The 13973-nt window shown below is 44.4% G+C and overlaps 1 protein-coding gene across 1 annotated transcript in view; it reads right to left on the reverse strand.

Annotated features, from left to right (window-relative positions):
• Positions 1 to 13973, reverse strand: part of CEP78 (centrosomal protein 78) — a 479433-nt gene that overhangs the window by 182540 nt on the left and 282920 nt on the right. The window contains exons 12-13 of the mRNA XM_086961339.1: positions 11345 to 11488; positions 2774 to 2851 (exon numbers count right to left, since the gene is read on the reverse strand). Coding sequence (XP_086817465.1) covers positions 2774 to 2851; positions 11345 to 11488 — 222 coding nt within the window. The remainder of the gene's footprint in view (positions 1 to 2773; positions 2852 to 11344; positions 11489 to 13973) is intronic.

Consider the following 13973-nt stretch of genomic DNA (forward strand, 5'->3'; position numbering starts at 1 on the left):
CGCAAATATCCCTCCCCAGTGCTGCGCTGTCCATTGGAACTAGTGCTGAATGGACGTCCAATGGTCGTGCGCAGCACTGGGGAGGTAGCGCTCGTGACGACCGTTGGCCGTCAGCAGCGCTTAAGAGGTTAAGTTCAAAACATCAGCTGCACGCCTAATCACAACAGCAAAGAAAGTACTTTCCTCTGCTGGTGACCTGGAATGAGGGACATGGGGGTGGCAGCGGCAGGAGGGAGTCACGTCACTATCAGGTAAAGTACACTACAGTCTACTTGCCTCCTGCAAGTCCATGCAGAGACCCTTGACAATATAAAAAGGGCTCACATCATTCCCATCATATTAATTGTCATCTCTGAAGGCTGCCTGACTGATCATAGTCAGAACCAAAAAGATGCTCTATCTGAATCTGACTGAATGGGGACAGAGTGCATCAAAAAAATATTCAGGAGGCAACCTTGGCCCAGGCAGGGATGAGTTCAGCTCTGAGCTGGACACCAAAACTGGTAGAGGGTCCATCTTTAGTGTTTCAAGGCCAGCGTCTAAGTCAAAGGAAGCGGAGCAGATTTTGATGTCAGAGTGGAAGTAGGCACTGAATCCGGTGTGGAACCTAAAGCCAGTTCTAGAGGTACAGATGGCACCAAGAACAGATCCACCGGCGGCAACGTGACTTGAGGCCCCTGTGGATCCTTAGGGACAAAAAGTGTGCCAGAGATCAGCAATATGACCTCCGTAATAGCCTTGGTGTATTGCCATGTTGCTGATGACCTGGAAAACTTGACAGCATCAGGACGAATTGTGGAATCGGCTCCTCTGTGGATAGGAAGCAAGATCAAGTGGTTTCTCTGGAGACAGAGAGTGGCGGGATGGGGACCAGTCCCAATTGGCTTTCTTGTGTTTCCTCTTTAACTTCAATTTAGGTTTACCTGGAGACTTGGACCACGACGAGGACCTGTGGTGGGAACAACCTCAAGAGAGGCAGCCAATCCACACTCTTAACTCCGAATGGAAGCAGGATTGGCGCAGTTTCTATCAGTGATCGGCGACATACAGCTTTGCTTCATGTTGTCGCAAGCCTTAGGATTCATGAGGAACCGTTCCTTACAAGAATGGAAGTTGCGTTCTAGGAACACACACCAAAAGCATATCTTGTGCTGGGCTGTCAAAAACATTTGTCTACAACAGTCCTGGCAAGGTTTAAATCCTGTAGTTTTGGGAGGGGTCACAGTTTCCTTGCACACTAGCTGGAAATGTTCGAGAAACATATGTGACTAACCTACTTACAGATAAGAAAAAGAGAGGAGTGGAGCTCTGGATCTGTGTTCAAAGGTGCAGAAAGAAAGTAATATATCAACATAGAGGGGTGGCGCTTATATGTGACTCTATTTGCGACTTCCTTAGGGAATAAAGTCAAGCAGATCTGCATGGTGTCACCTACTGGCAATGAGGGAGCACTGCGGTGTATACATTTTCAGGTCCTGATACCTGGCGATAATCTCAAGGTGAGAAATCTGCAGATAAAAGTATCCATCAGAAGTCAGGCCCTGTGGTAAAATGGCTCAACTAAGGATCCTCTGTTTAGATAGTGACAGAGCTACCAACATAGAAAAATGCAGATAATGATGCTATTTCTAAGATTTAAGCTCAATTGTTTGGCATTTGAGGGTATTGTTCATATGCATGTGCCACAAATGAAAGACGTAAAATTGATTTGACTTTTTTGATAGAGAATCAACAATTACTTAACAGATATAAATCAGTAACATCCCCCTCAACCCCTCAAAAGAAGCATGCATTTAAATAATAAAATGATGGGCAAGGGGGAGCGTAAGAATTACAGTAAATAATGCACTTTGCCTTTTGTAAAAAAAAAAAGGATATCGTAAGGCACATCCTGAAGGAACTATGGGTCTCGTGGGTATGGAAGGCTATATGGCAGCAATTCAATAATGTCTATGTAGCACAGTGGAATTGCCACCATAATGTGCGAATATTGGAAATGTAACCCAAAGGAGTGGATTCAATTCAGTATCCGTTGAAGAAGCGCCACTGACATGCGGGAAATTTTATCATGCAACACTGTTAGGGTTTATTTGTCAGTCTTGAACAGAGTAATCATTATCGAAAATAGTGGCTGGAAGACCAGCAAGCCTAAACTATGTGTCAGGTATACCACAACACTTGGCAGAGTCTACACCAAGTATTTAGAATTCTTGTAGACAGAGCCAGATTCAGCTTTTGTATCAAAAAGCTCTAGTCCCTTAGTCTGGCATATGGGTATAGAAACAGAGACATGGGTGGAGAGAATTTCCAACATTTCGGTCTCGGACTGCTTTACTAAAATTGAGTTGAAACTCATTTACAACTCACAATTTCATGATAAATAACAAGTATGGCTGCTTAATACCGTATTTAATAATTAAAATGATGTCAGCTTGAGGCATTATTTACCTCTTAGCTTCCATAATATACATATTTATTCCCATTGGAGAGTGGGTACACTGACAATTTGCCAAAGCTCTTAATTTAAAGAGTATTGTGTTTATTAATGTAATTATTGTAGCTGGACTTCTAATGGTGGTCAGCTTTGAAGACATATATATTTTGCCAAGAATATAGTTCACATAACTTTCAAAGATAAAAAGAAAACAACATGCACTGAGCCAAAAAAGTTAACTGTGGCAAAACCAACAACAATAGGATACAGATAGAAAAAACAAGCTATAAAACAAAAACAAAAAAAAGATGCAAGATGGAGAATTTGTTTGTTACCCACCTCCATTATACGTTCATCTGATTTTAATCTTGCTCTCCTCTCTTCATTAAGCTTTAACCTGCAAGTTTCCAGTTCCACCTGTTAATTATAAACAATTTCATAAGAAACAGCGATCTTGGGTCATTCAGTTTTGGTTGAAAAATAACATTTTATGATATTAGATTTTTTATGTTAGCTATCACAAAGAATTAATGAAGTCCTACATTGGTTCCATGCAGAGGAACTAACTTCAAGATCTGTTAATTATCATTGTGATACTACCATCACCTAGTCTCACCAGATAATTGACACACCCCTAACTGAAAATTCATATACTTTGGAAGAGGTACAATTACAAGACACAGAAAGTGGCTTTTCAAAGAATGGCCTTTGGGTCAGAAATAAGGCCCAGACCAATCAACAGGGTGCAACGTGTGGCTACATTTGGCTATGGTTCAGTGTGCGTTGAAAGGGATTTTCAATCTAAAAAATCTTAAACCAAACAAAGACTTGCATGAACTAGTTCCTTACCTTCGGTAAAGTCTTTCTGGTAAATACTCTATCAAACTGCAGATTCCTCATCTGTAGAATTTCCCTCAGGCGCCAGACTGGGTCAGGAACCTTTCACAGTAGTGTTTTTGCATGATACTTGCTAGGTGGTGTAGTCCAGCTTCGCATTAGTCTCGTTCTGCCACAGAAGAGAAGGAATAGAGCAGCATATAAGCGACACCCTGCATGCAGAGGTCAGTTTCTTGTTTGACTCTTTCCACACCCTCAGGGATGGAGCACAAACGATTGGAGGTAGCAGTGTGCAAATCTCTAATATGGGTCTTTTTAGATGGTAAAAATAGGCCACTTCACAGAACTGGGAGGTTTGCAAGGAATCTGGATTAGATAAGTATTCACGGGAAAGAGGGTTACCATAGGGAAGTAACTTGTTTTGCTTAGCAAACCTTCTAATCACAGATTTCTCACCTGCAGAGATTCCAAAGCAGTAACTTTCCGAGGTGGAAGGTCTGTGGAGTGAACTAAGACAAAAACATCCTGCAAGACTGAATAGAGAAAATGCCCTTCCCATCAGACCTGGCTGTCAAGGCCGTAGTGCTTTTGAACTGGAGCATGGACGCCTACATCACTGCCTGGCAGATTACACATACAGGCCCTCCACATACCAATGCAGTGTTAGGAGTCATGGTCCTTGTGGAATGAGCCCTCCGACCTTAGGGAGGCTGTTTCATGGTCAATGGTTTGCAGATCTTAATGCGGAGGACGAGTCACCTTGAGAAAGTCTGTTTCTGCACTGCCTTACCAATCTCTCTTGAGGAGTGAGGCAGAGAAAAGAACATCACAACAAGTGGTTTAAATAAGGATGACAGGTCAGCAAATTCAAAAACACCGAAAGGGACTTTAGTAGTGCACACTGCAAGGACTTGCTGGCCCAAAGTCAAAACAAACAATAAAACATTCAAAACGTTTTGCATGGAAAGGGTCTGTTTTGCTAATCCCAGTCCAAACCATACATTTGTCCAAGTGCCTGGCATAAATGGACTTCGAAGACAGGCGCCTGGAAGCGATTATGACATCTGAAACCTCTGGTGGTAAATCGCATGCAGTCAGCAGCTACCACTCAATCTCAACACATGGAGATGTAGATTGTGCAGGTTTCGGTGCAGAACCCTGCTGCTCGAGACAGAAGAGCCTCCCAAATCGGTAGCCTAAACGAAGGACAGATGCATGCGCCCTGAATTCGGGTATCACATTGCCTAGTATAATCCTACTTAGGCCTAGTCATTCCTGATCTTCTTCAGAACTCAAGGCAAAAGGGAAAAGATATACAGGAATACCATGCTCCACTCCAGCCTCAATAAGTGCCCTACAGAGAGTTATTGGGGACTCCAATGCGCAGACGCTTTGACACAGCACCACTCGTCGAAGTTGGGGGAAGGCTTGTATCCCCGGATTTCAAAGCTGGACTTTCGTGAGCATCTGAGGGGCGCTGGCAAGGCCTAAGGGGCGTAAGGCAAATTGAAAATGTTCTTGGCTTACCTTGCATCCTGCAGTTTAGGGTTACTATCCAAACACCCAAATCTAGCACAGTGAGAACCTGGGCCAGAGTAAGCAATTCAATATGTCATTCCGTAGGTAACCACCTATCCATATTTATGAAGCTGGCATTCTCTGAATGGCTAGTAGGGCTCTCATTGTTTGCAGAAGATGGATAGGTGCTTCTTTGAGAGCCACTCTGATGTGGGAAGAAACTTCAGAGGGTCGGAAAGAAATGGAAGGTGATTGTCGGCTGGATGACCTGGAGGGCCATCTGTCAGTTTGGATGGACTTGAGAAAAATGTTGCATCCAACCTCTCAAAGGGTAGTTGCACACTGCTAAAGGTAAGCTAACATGCAGGGGGACACTTTTGTAGGGGATTTGTGGGGATCAAATTAGGATTCACCTGGCTGATGAAAGCTTGGACCACCAAACTCTCAAGAGTAGGAAATCTGGGTCACCATGCGCTGATCTGTGTTCATATGCATGCCAGTTAGGGCTTAAATTTAATGGCAGTAAGGATTCATAAGACGTCAACCCAGGCTGAAGGACCTCAGTGAGCACATTTGCTTCAATCTAAATAGAAGCAAGTGTAAACCCAGGACCTCAGCAGCACATCTGTTGACTGCTGCAAAGAGGCACTCATGTTCGTGCATGGCCCAAGGGAAGAAATAAACCCTGTATTGGAGAAGTATCAAGCCCACTGGACTTCTGTAAAACCATATAAAACTGTCATCATGAAATTGTCAGAGTAAATCATCTCCTATGTTATCTCGAAGCAGAAGCAATCTATGGTCCGAATCTAAACCAAAAAGGGATGGGGACTATTCTGTGGAAGAGAAAAGGTTTTTGTCTGAATGAGATTGTATGGAAATCCGCTGCACTGAAGTAGACACAGAGGATGACTTCAGTCAAGGTGGATTCGGTTTTGTTAAAAATTGGGTTTCTGATTGGCAGAGGTATGCACCCTGTCTAAGCAGGAACCACAATCCTAGTCAGGGTAAGCTAGATGCACACTAAAAGATAGCCTGAGCTCACCATTTGGTAGCTTGGCACAGAACTGTCAGGCTTATCTAAAGAGACACTGTGTAAAGAATTTGTGCAACTCACATACAGTAATATAATTAACATACCATAAAAACACCCCACACTGGTTTGGAAAAATAGAGAGAACCGGAGTAATGAATTTTGAAAGAAAAACCAAAAACTATAGTGCTTAGACACTTAAAAAGCCAATGGGGGCTATCGGTCGCACTTGACAAGAGTAAATCCAAAAGTTTAGGCGGATCACAATGGAGTGCAGGTTGGATACAGGGACCAGCCTTGGCCCACTGAAACAGTACCTTTGGATGGGGCTGAGTCAACATCTAGGACGAGATGCGAGGAGCAGGGAGGCGATGAGTCTTCGTTGTTCCGAGGAATTCATAGGAGATTCATAGGATTCATCGAGCTATGCACTTGGGGAAAGCTTCATCGTCGAGCAGTAATGCTGGGCAGTGCGTCATCATCGAGCCGCTCATTAGGGGAAGCTTTGTCATTCGAGCAGCATTGAAGATGGGCGATGCATCGTCATCAGGCTAAATGCGCCGGTTCTGATCAGTGCAAAGCAGGCAATGTGTCATCGTTGGGAGTGGTAGCACATAAAACCGCACTTTCAAGGGGCCAGGACTGGATTGGCACCATTTGAGAAAGCAGGACTCAGATAGGAAAGCCCAGGTGCTGTTGCAGGACTGGAGGAAGTCTTTGATGTCCCTGAAACTTCAGAACAGAGTAACCCTGGGATCAAGTGAAATGGCTCTAGTCCTTTTCCTCAGCAGGGCAGAGGGAAGAAGGCAGCAGGGCAGCATGTGAGAGCAGAAAACCAGTTTTTCTAGAGCCGCAGTCCAGCAGAGTGGCAGTCCTTGAAGCAGCACAGCAGTCCTTCCTCTTGGCAGAGTTCTTCACCGGTCCAGTAGTGTGTTTCATAAACTTGTGGAGTGACGCCCATGTAGCGGTGGGGCAGATATCGAGTACAGGTACCCTATGTGCTAACGCAGTAGTAGCAGCCTTAGCCTTGGTAGAAAGGGGCCACAAGTCCTCAGGAGGCTGCTTTTTATCAAGTGCCTAGCAAATTTAAATACAGAGTACAATCCATTGGGAGATGGTCCACTTCTGCACAGCCTTGCAGATAAAGAGCTGTTCATCCACCGTCCTAGACAGACAAGACCGGAGTTAAGGTGAGCATTTTGCTCTTCTTCTTCCAAAGAAAGGTGTTGAGAGGGCGCAGATCCAGGACACAATTACTCTTCCATCCTTTTTCGGTCCAAGAAAGTAGCAGGAATAGCAGCCACAAACTACTTCTGGCCCAGGCAACCTCTCAATGGCTCCTTTGAACTAAAGAGCCTGCACTTCCTGACGGAGCAAGGAGAGGTTGTCCTCCATCAGCCGTTCTTGGGATGGTAGCAAAGTTGAAGGGGTTTCCACAAACGAGAGGGCGTACCCTTTCCGCACAGTCTGAAGTGCCTACTTGTCAGATGAAATGGTAGACCACTGGAACAGCCAATGCCTGATCCTGCCAGGATGGCTGTGCCTGACAGAGCAACATTAAGGTGATGGATGGAATGCCACAATTATGGATTGGGATGCGGCCACAAGTGATTGCCAGTGGCTGAGATTAATTCAAGCATTTCATCATCACCTTGTTGTTGTTGCAGTTGGCGGCCGAAGTGTGAGGGGTATACCCAGACATAGGCCCTGTGCTCTCTGTGCCACTGGAATCAAGCTATAACCTGGCTGATGAGACCATATCAGTTCAAAACCAATCCTAGGCTGCTTGTATTCAGGTTCAGGGAGAACGTGGCTTAGCAGTTCGGGCTGAACTGTTCCTATTAGAGCACAGTCAAGATGATTTGCATATGGCCGGGTCCAAACTGAGGTGGCATGGTGCGGCCTGGGCAATTGCCAGTGGCTGAGATTAATTCAAGCATTCCACTGGCAATCGCTCAGGCCACATCCCAATCCATCATTTGTCCAAGTCAAGTCTCTTGAATTCAAATTCAAATTCAAATTCTTGGATTCCCTGTTCGGTGGAATGGACTCTAACACATTTGGGTTGACTTTAGAGGTGGAGGGCTGCACCACCAGGCTCTCAGGTGAGGGATGCTGGGAGAGAAAAGATAGGGCAGGACGATGACGTTGGGCTATCATGTGCTGCGCAGGAGATGCTGTGCAAGGATTGGGTCAGGTCCCCAAGAGAACGTTGGCGAGGATTTCACTAAAAGGGAGTAGGTGCTCAACCGAGCCCGCTCTTGGGTCAAGCACCTCAGTCAAGACGCTGGTCTTGATTTTAACTGCCAGCAACTCCAGTTCAAGGACCTCAGCTGCCCTGTGCATCCCGGTAGTGAGGAATGCATTTCTTCCAAGACCGGGCCAGGCAGGGAATCAAGGTAGAGTCTAGTGAAGTTTGCAGTCTACTGACGTTACCCAGCTCCTCATACCACTTTTCAGCTGGATCACAGTACTCCGTCATAGGACCAAACACTTCCTCCTTATCTCCATATACAGGGAAGAAAGGTTATCAAGTAGCTGGAAGTCCAGGAGTTGGTAGGGTCTGGACGGCGCTGGCAACAGCGTTGAGTGGTGTCGGGAAAGTGATGGCTCGGAGTCGAGAATCAAAAGGGTTTGTCATCTTCGAGCAATGCCAGCAACTCCAGGGTCGGTGCCGGGATGGATGCAGCCGGGGTGGAAGGAGTCATTGGTTTTGCCACTGGTCGATCTGGGATCGGATTCAGAGAGCATCGCTTGTGTCGCAGGCGGACCCACTGGCAGTAACCCAGAAAGGGCACCTTGCAGATCCGTGGGTCCCAGAGACACTCCAGAGGGAGTAGACTGCCCATAGAGGGCAGCATGGTGGAGTAGAATTTTTAAAGTTGGGTGGGTGTTGTTCGGATTCAGGGGAACTTGTGGTGGCGTGAAGAATTGCCTGACGCTGGCTTCGCAGGTGGAGTGTGTGAGCAGGGTCTAGAAGCACAAAGTTTGAAGAGCAAAGTCAAAGAATGCTTCCACTTCTTTTTCTTGTGCTTCTTCAACTTAACCGAGTTAGAGGAAGAGATCTTTCAACACGAATACGACCGTCTGTGGGAACAGCTCCTAAAATGACCTTGGGAGCGGTATCGAAAAAGGCACATTCCCAGCTTCTTCTGCTGCGCAGCTAAGAGCTTGACCGCTGGTGAATTGCCTTAGGGTCTTTCACTTGGTGCAAGCCTTGCAAGGCATGACTCGACCTCAGACACCTGAGACAGACCAAGTGAGAATCAGTGACATTCTCCACAAGGTTTAAACCTAGTAAGTTTAGAAGGGTACATGTCCCTAGCAAACTGGGAGCAATTTTAGAAAATCAAATTGACAAAAAGTCACAAACCGTTAGTAAATAATGACTGAGGTAGCTCTCAGGATCACGCTGTTTGTGCAGAAAGAAAGGAACTAATATCAATGCCCCAAGGTGGTGCTCATATGGGTGGTGTAGTGTTGTCACTTCTGAGACAGACAACATTGATGCCACCTATCAGCACACAGAGGTACTGCTCGAGGTTTTGTGAATCCAGTCTGATGCCAGTGGAATACCCGAAAGTGAGGAATAAGCAGTTAGATGCTATCAGAAGATTACATTTATGGGAGACATCAATAGCTTCTCGGAGAGCACTATGAATCCCAAAGGAAGCCACAGAGGTAAAATGAATTTCCTGTCATAAGCATCACAGCGTAATTCCGCCGACAGAAGCCCTGCTGAGAAGAGAGGGGTTAATGGAGTTAACCCCTTATTGTGTAATCAGCCATTATAAGTGCACTCGAAGTAGGTTCTTCCAAGGACTAAGGAGAGTAGCAATAGTAAGAAGTTTGAGCCATAGGTGAAAGCGAGAATTTCAAATGGAAATTAAGGAGCGAGGCCCAAGGCAACTAGATAATGATTTAATTATATATAAGCACAAAATGAAAACATTTTTCACAGCTGTGCTTAGAATTCAACAGACAGTTGAAACGAGTTTAATTCATAACACTTGCTTTGTGAGAATATTATTGATCTACGTTTTGTCGCATAGTAACTGAATACCATGCAAAAGGGAGGCAGTGAATGGGACAACAGGCCCTCTACTGTCCAAGGATCAAACTGCTATCTAGCAAGCGTACATATGAGGTTTGGTTGGTGAAGAGGAGATGAACATACATACAATGCACTGGGCGAGGGCTTCACTGACACATAAGCAAAAGCTGTTATTAAGAGTGAGAAGCAAGTGCCCTGATGGCACAAGACTGGTCATGCGTCACAAACCATTATGAGAGTGTCACACTAAAACTATTTGACTAAACTATCAGAAAGAGATTTCGATTTTCAATCATTTAAGAATACCGCAGTGATGCTCAATCTCTATACCGTAAATGCTGCGGTCGAGATAACTTCAATGACTTCCAGATTTTGGCCATAACCTGTGCAGACAGTTTAATCTGCAGTCGAAAATGTGGGATTCTTCTAACTGCAAACTCCATTTACAACTACAGAAAACCTGCACCTCTAGTGAATTTTCTCTAGTCTTAAGTGTAGGAGTGGAGCGGAAAAGGGAGCGATTAGGCAAGGGCCCGAGGGATGTGTAGGCCGTGGAATTGCTTCGAAGACCTACAAAGAGAAACTTTTCTAGATGTTCACAAACATTTTGCATGGTCATTAGCACCTGGGGAAAAGATGTAGATTCTGCTGGGGGGGCTATATTCTGCACATGAAAAAAGCATTGAAGGCATAGTTAATAAGAAAAAAAAGAAACTTGCATGTATTTTCACTACACTTATTTCTGTGAGCCGTCCATTCTGCAGACAACCCAAGTGAGAGGACCGGGAAGGCATGTGATCAGAGATTTGCACAGATTTCTAGGTGTACTTCTAGGGATTTTTTTATTTGTACTTACCCCCAAGCTGAAATTGCACACGTATGGTAGGAGAATACAGACTAGACTTTAAATTATGACTTTCAATAAGTTCCTTTGTTCAATGGGCTCAGTCAATCCAACACCAGCTAAGCCCTGGGATAAATGAACATCAACCTCACAGACAGCTATCACTGCCAGCTTAAAGAAAGCAAGGATTTCTAAAAATCACAATTAAATCAGATTTAGAAAGGACGTGTCACGTAAATCCTTCCAGTCGTCAGATGTTACTGAAATACTATGGGGATATTGCCAGAAGTGAGGGCTCCAGTCCACAGTTCGAGGAAATGCAATGTAATGCCCTGGAGGCAGGAAAACGCTGCACGGACTGCTGATCCCTTTTATTCGATTGCGAAGTGCTCTTCAGTTTATGTAAATGAAAATGTGCTAATATAACTTACAAATTATTACAGTCAAATACTTCAGTTCATTAAACAAAGTTGAAAGTCTCATGTGCGCATCAAAAATGAACATTAATGATAAAAACAAAAGGTGTTCTAGAAAACAATAATAATTATGCTTTTCTCTTTGGCAGAGCATTTAAAAGCTCAGTTTCCAGACACCAATTTGAACCTGTCTCTGTCAGTATGGTACCTGCAGCCTCTTGTACTGCCTGAGTGTGCTGTCTCCAGGGGACCGAGTCAGCAAAGGATCCTGATCAGCTTCACGTAGGCTCTCTGTCTCCTCTGTCTCAGTGGAGGAATCACTTTCCATGAAAATCTTCACAGGGCCACCTGTCTGGGACACAAGTCAAGAAGAGATATTTAAAACCAAGAATTGAAACAGTTGGTTAGTGGTAAGGAAACAGAATGCTGCTACTGATGTCTAGGTTTCAGGACCCATCCCTACAGGATTCCCTGTGTAACAACCTACAACAATACATTAGGGGCCAGATGTATGAAACAGTTTCACCCATTCTGTCTCTATGGGAAAAGGTGTTTGTTCATCTGGCCTTAATACGTAATGGCAAACAGACACACAATGAGATAAACAGAGTATTTAATGGAGCTACTGATTTACTTTCCACCTCCTCAATTAAATAAATTCTCCAAAATATTCTGAGGTAATTAAAAGGTTATTAGTCTTTAACCATATGTGGATTCCTGGTTTCATTTTTGTATCCTAAGATATTGAAAAAGTAATTTAGAATCATTCTATCCGGTTACCGTACCAGTTACAGTTTGCGCTGGGATGCAGCTGCACACAACTGCAGGGAGCAGCCCATCTCCACCGATTAGCTCTAGAATCATGATCCACACAGGAGGCATGATTTTGGGGACAGAACACGGATCAGAACTTGCACAGGTAAGATAATGTTTTAACACTGTAGGTAAAATAATGTTTTAACACTGTAGATCCGATCATCTGTTATACTAGTTCTGTTGGAAAGTTTTCAATAGGAAAAGAAATTTCCGAGAAAGAGCAGCCATCCGTAGTTGATCAACTCAATTTTGACATCTCCAGCACGTTAGGGCAACACTTCTGGGAAAAATGTCAAAAAAGCACTAATCTCTCAGTTGTGATGGACTCTGCCTGAACTATATACCTTGTTCTTGACTAGTCACTAGTCAAGAACAATGTATATATTGGGTGTTAAATACAGGAATTTCGAATCACAAAAAAGCTCTTTCAAAAAGCAATAAGAATATTATGGCCATGCCTGCATATTGTAAAGATCAACTATATGGGAAGCTATAAAAAGCCTCACCAGATGTCAGAGAAGATGCCTGCATTAAGGTGTTGAATGCAAGTTCAAAACAAACAACGCAAGGAGGACACTACTGGGAATAAATGCCTTTAAGATACACATTAGCTAAACCCAGCTATTTAGGCATTACACTGAAAAGCAGGCGGGGATGACACGAGACCTGTAATCGACTACTGAATAGGATCAAGGGTCATACTGGAAATCTTTTATTTTAAAGCACTCTAGTTAAAACAAATAGCACTGACAACTCTTCCAGATTGACACAATGATTAACCTTTCCAATGATGAAAATGATGTTTACAAAAACCATGTTTAAACTAGAGTAAAGAGGTGAAGAAAGCAATAGGAGGAGAAGGAGTAGTTTCTGTCCTGTAACTCCAGTTCTGTAGTAGGGGTATCTCTGTTATAGTCATAATCTAGTGAATAGTCCCGCTCATGTGCGTGGACCCCGGCAATCAAAAATAATCTCTTAAGCTGTCAAAAAAATTGCAGAACTGCAAAGACACTTAACCCCTTCCATGCTGATGACAGAACGGTTCCGTCATCAGCATCGGTTGAGCTGTGCTGATGACGGAACCGTTCTGTCATGACTCCGCCCGCGCAAGGCGGAGTCAGCACAGGCGGAAAATACGCCCCGCACGCAAGGGGTTAAGAGAGAATTTAAAGACAAATAATGCAGCCTATATCCACAGGCTACACTGTCCAGTACTTCAACTAGAAATTCCACCAAAAACACCACACATACAACACAACCTGACCAGTTTCTTTCCCAGAGAAACTAGCCTCTCCCAGTAAAAGCCTCTGGAATGATAGAGAGGAAGGCCTGGACAGACAAGCCCCACAGGCTGCCATTATGTGGCTTAAATAGGATACTGTGCCTTTAAGAGAACTTTCCAGAACTTCTCCCAGTATCCCAGAATGCACATCAGATCCCATTTACTTTCAGTTCTTTTTGAAGGCGTAACACGCCACACCTGTAGCATTCCCTACATGAAAAACTTTCTCCACCGGGGAGGCGGGAGGGCGCTTATGACTATAACAGAGATACCCCTACTACAGATCTGGAGTTACAGGACAGAAACTACTCCTTCTGTAGTAGGGTATCTCTGTGTAAAGTCATAATCTAGTGAATAGAATGGCAAGCCCATCCCCACACCAAGCGGCGGTGGAGAGAAAAAAATGAACACCACTACTGTGCGAACAGATTTCGCAGCGAAGCCTGCCCAACCTGAGCGTCTGTCCTGGCATCAGTGTCCAGACAGTAATGCTTAGCAAAGGTATGAACTGACTTCCAAGTGGCTGCCTTGCAGATTTCTGCAATGGGCACGTTACGGAGCAAGGCTGTCGTGGCAGCTTTGCCCCTGGTGGAATGAGCCTTAGGCTTACCTCCTAAGGTCTTATTAGCTTTTTGGTAACACAATTGTATGCAGGACACAATCCACCTAGAAATGGACTGCTTAGAGGTAGCAAGACCCATCCTGACTGATCCATAGTTGATAAACAATTGGTCAGACC

The sequence above is a fragment of the Lissotriton vulgaris genome, chromosome 3_1 (assembly GCF_964263255.1).
Source record: "Lissotriton vulgaris chromosome 3_1, aLisVul1.2, whole genome shotgun sequence".
NCBI classification, from domain to species: Eukaryota; Metazoa; Chordata; class Amphibia; order Caudata; family Salamandridae; genus Lissotriton; species Lissotriton vulgaris.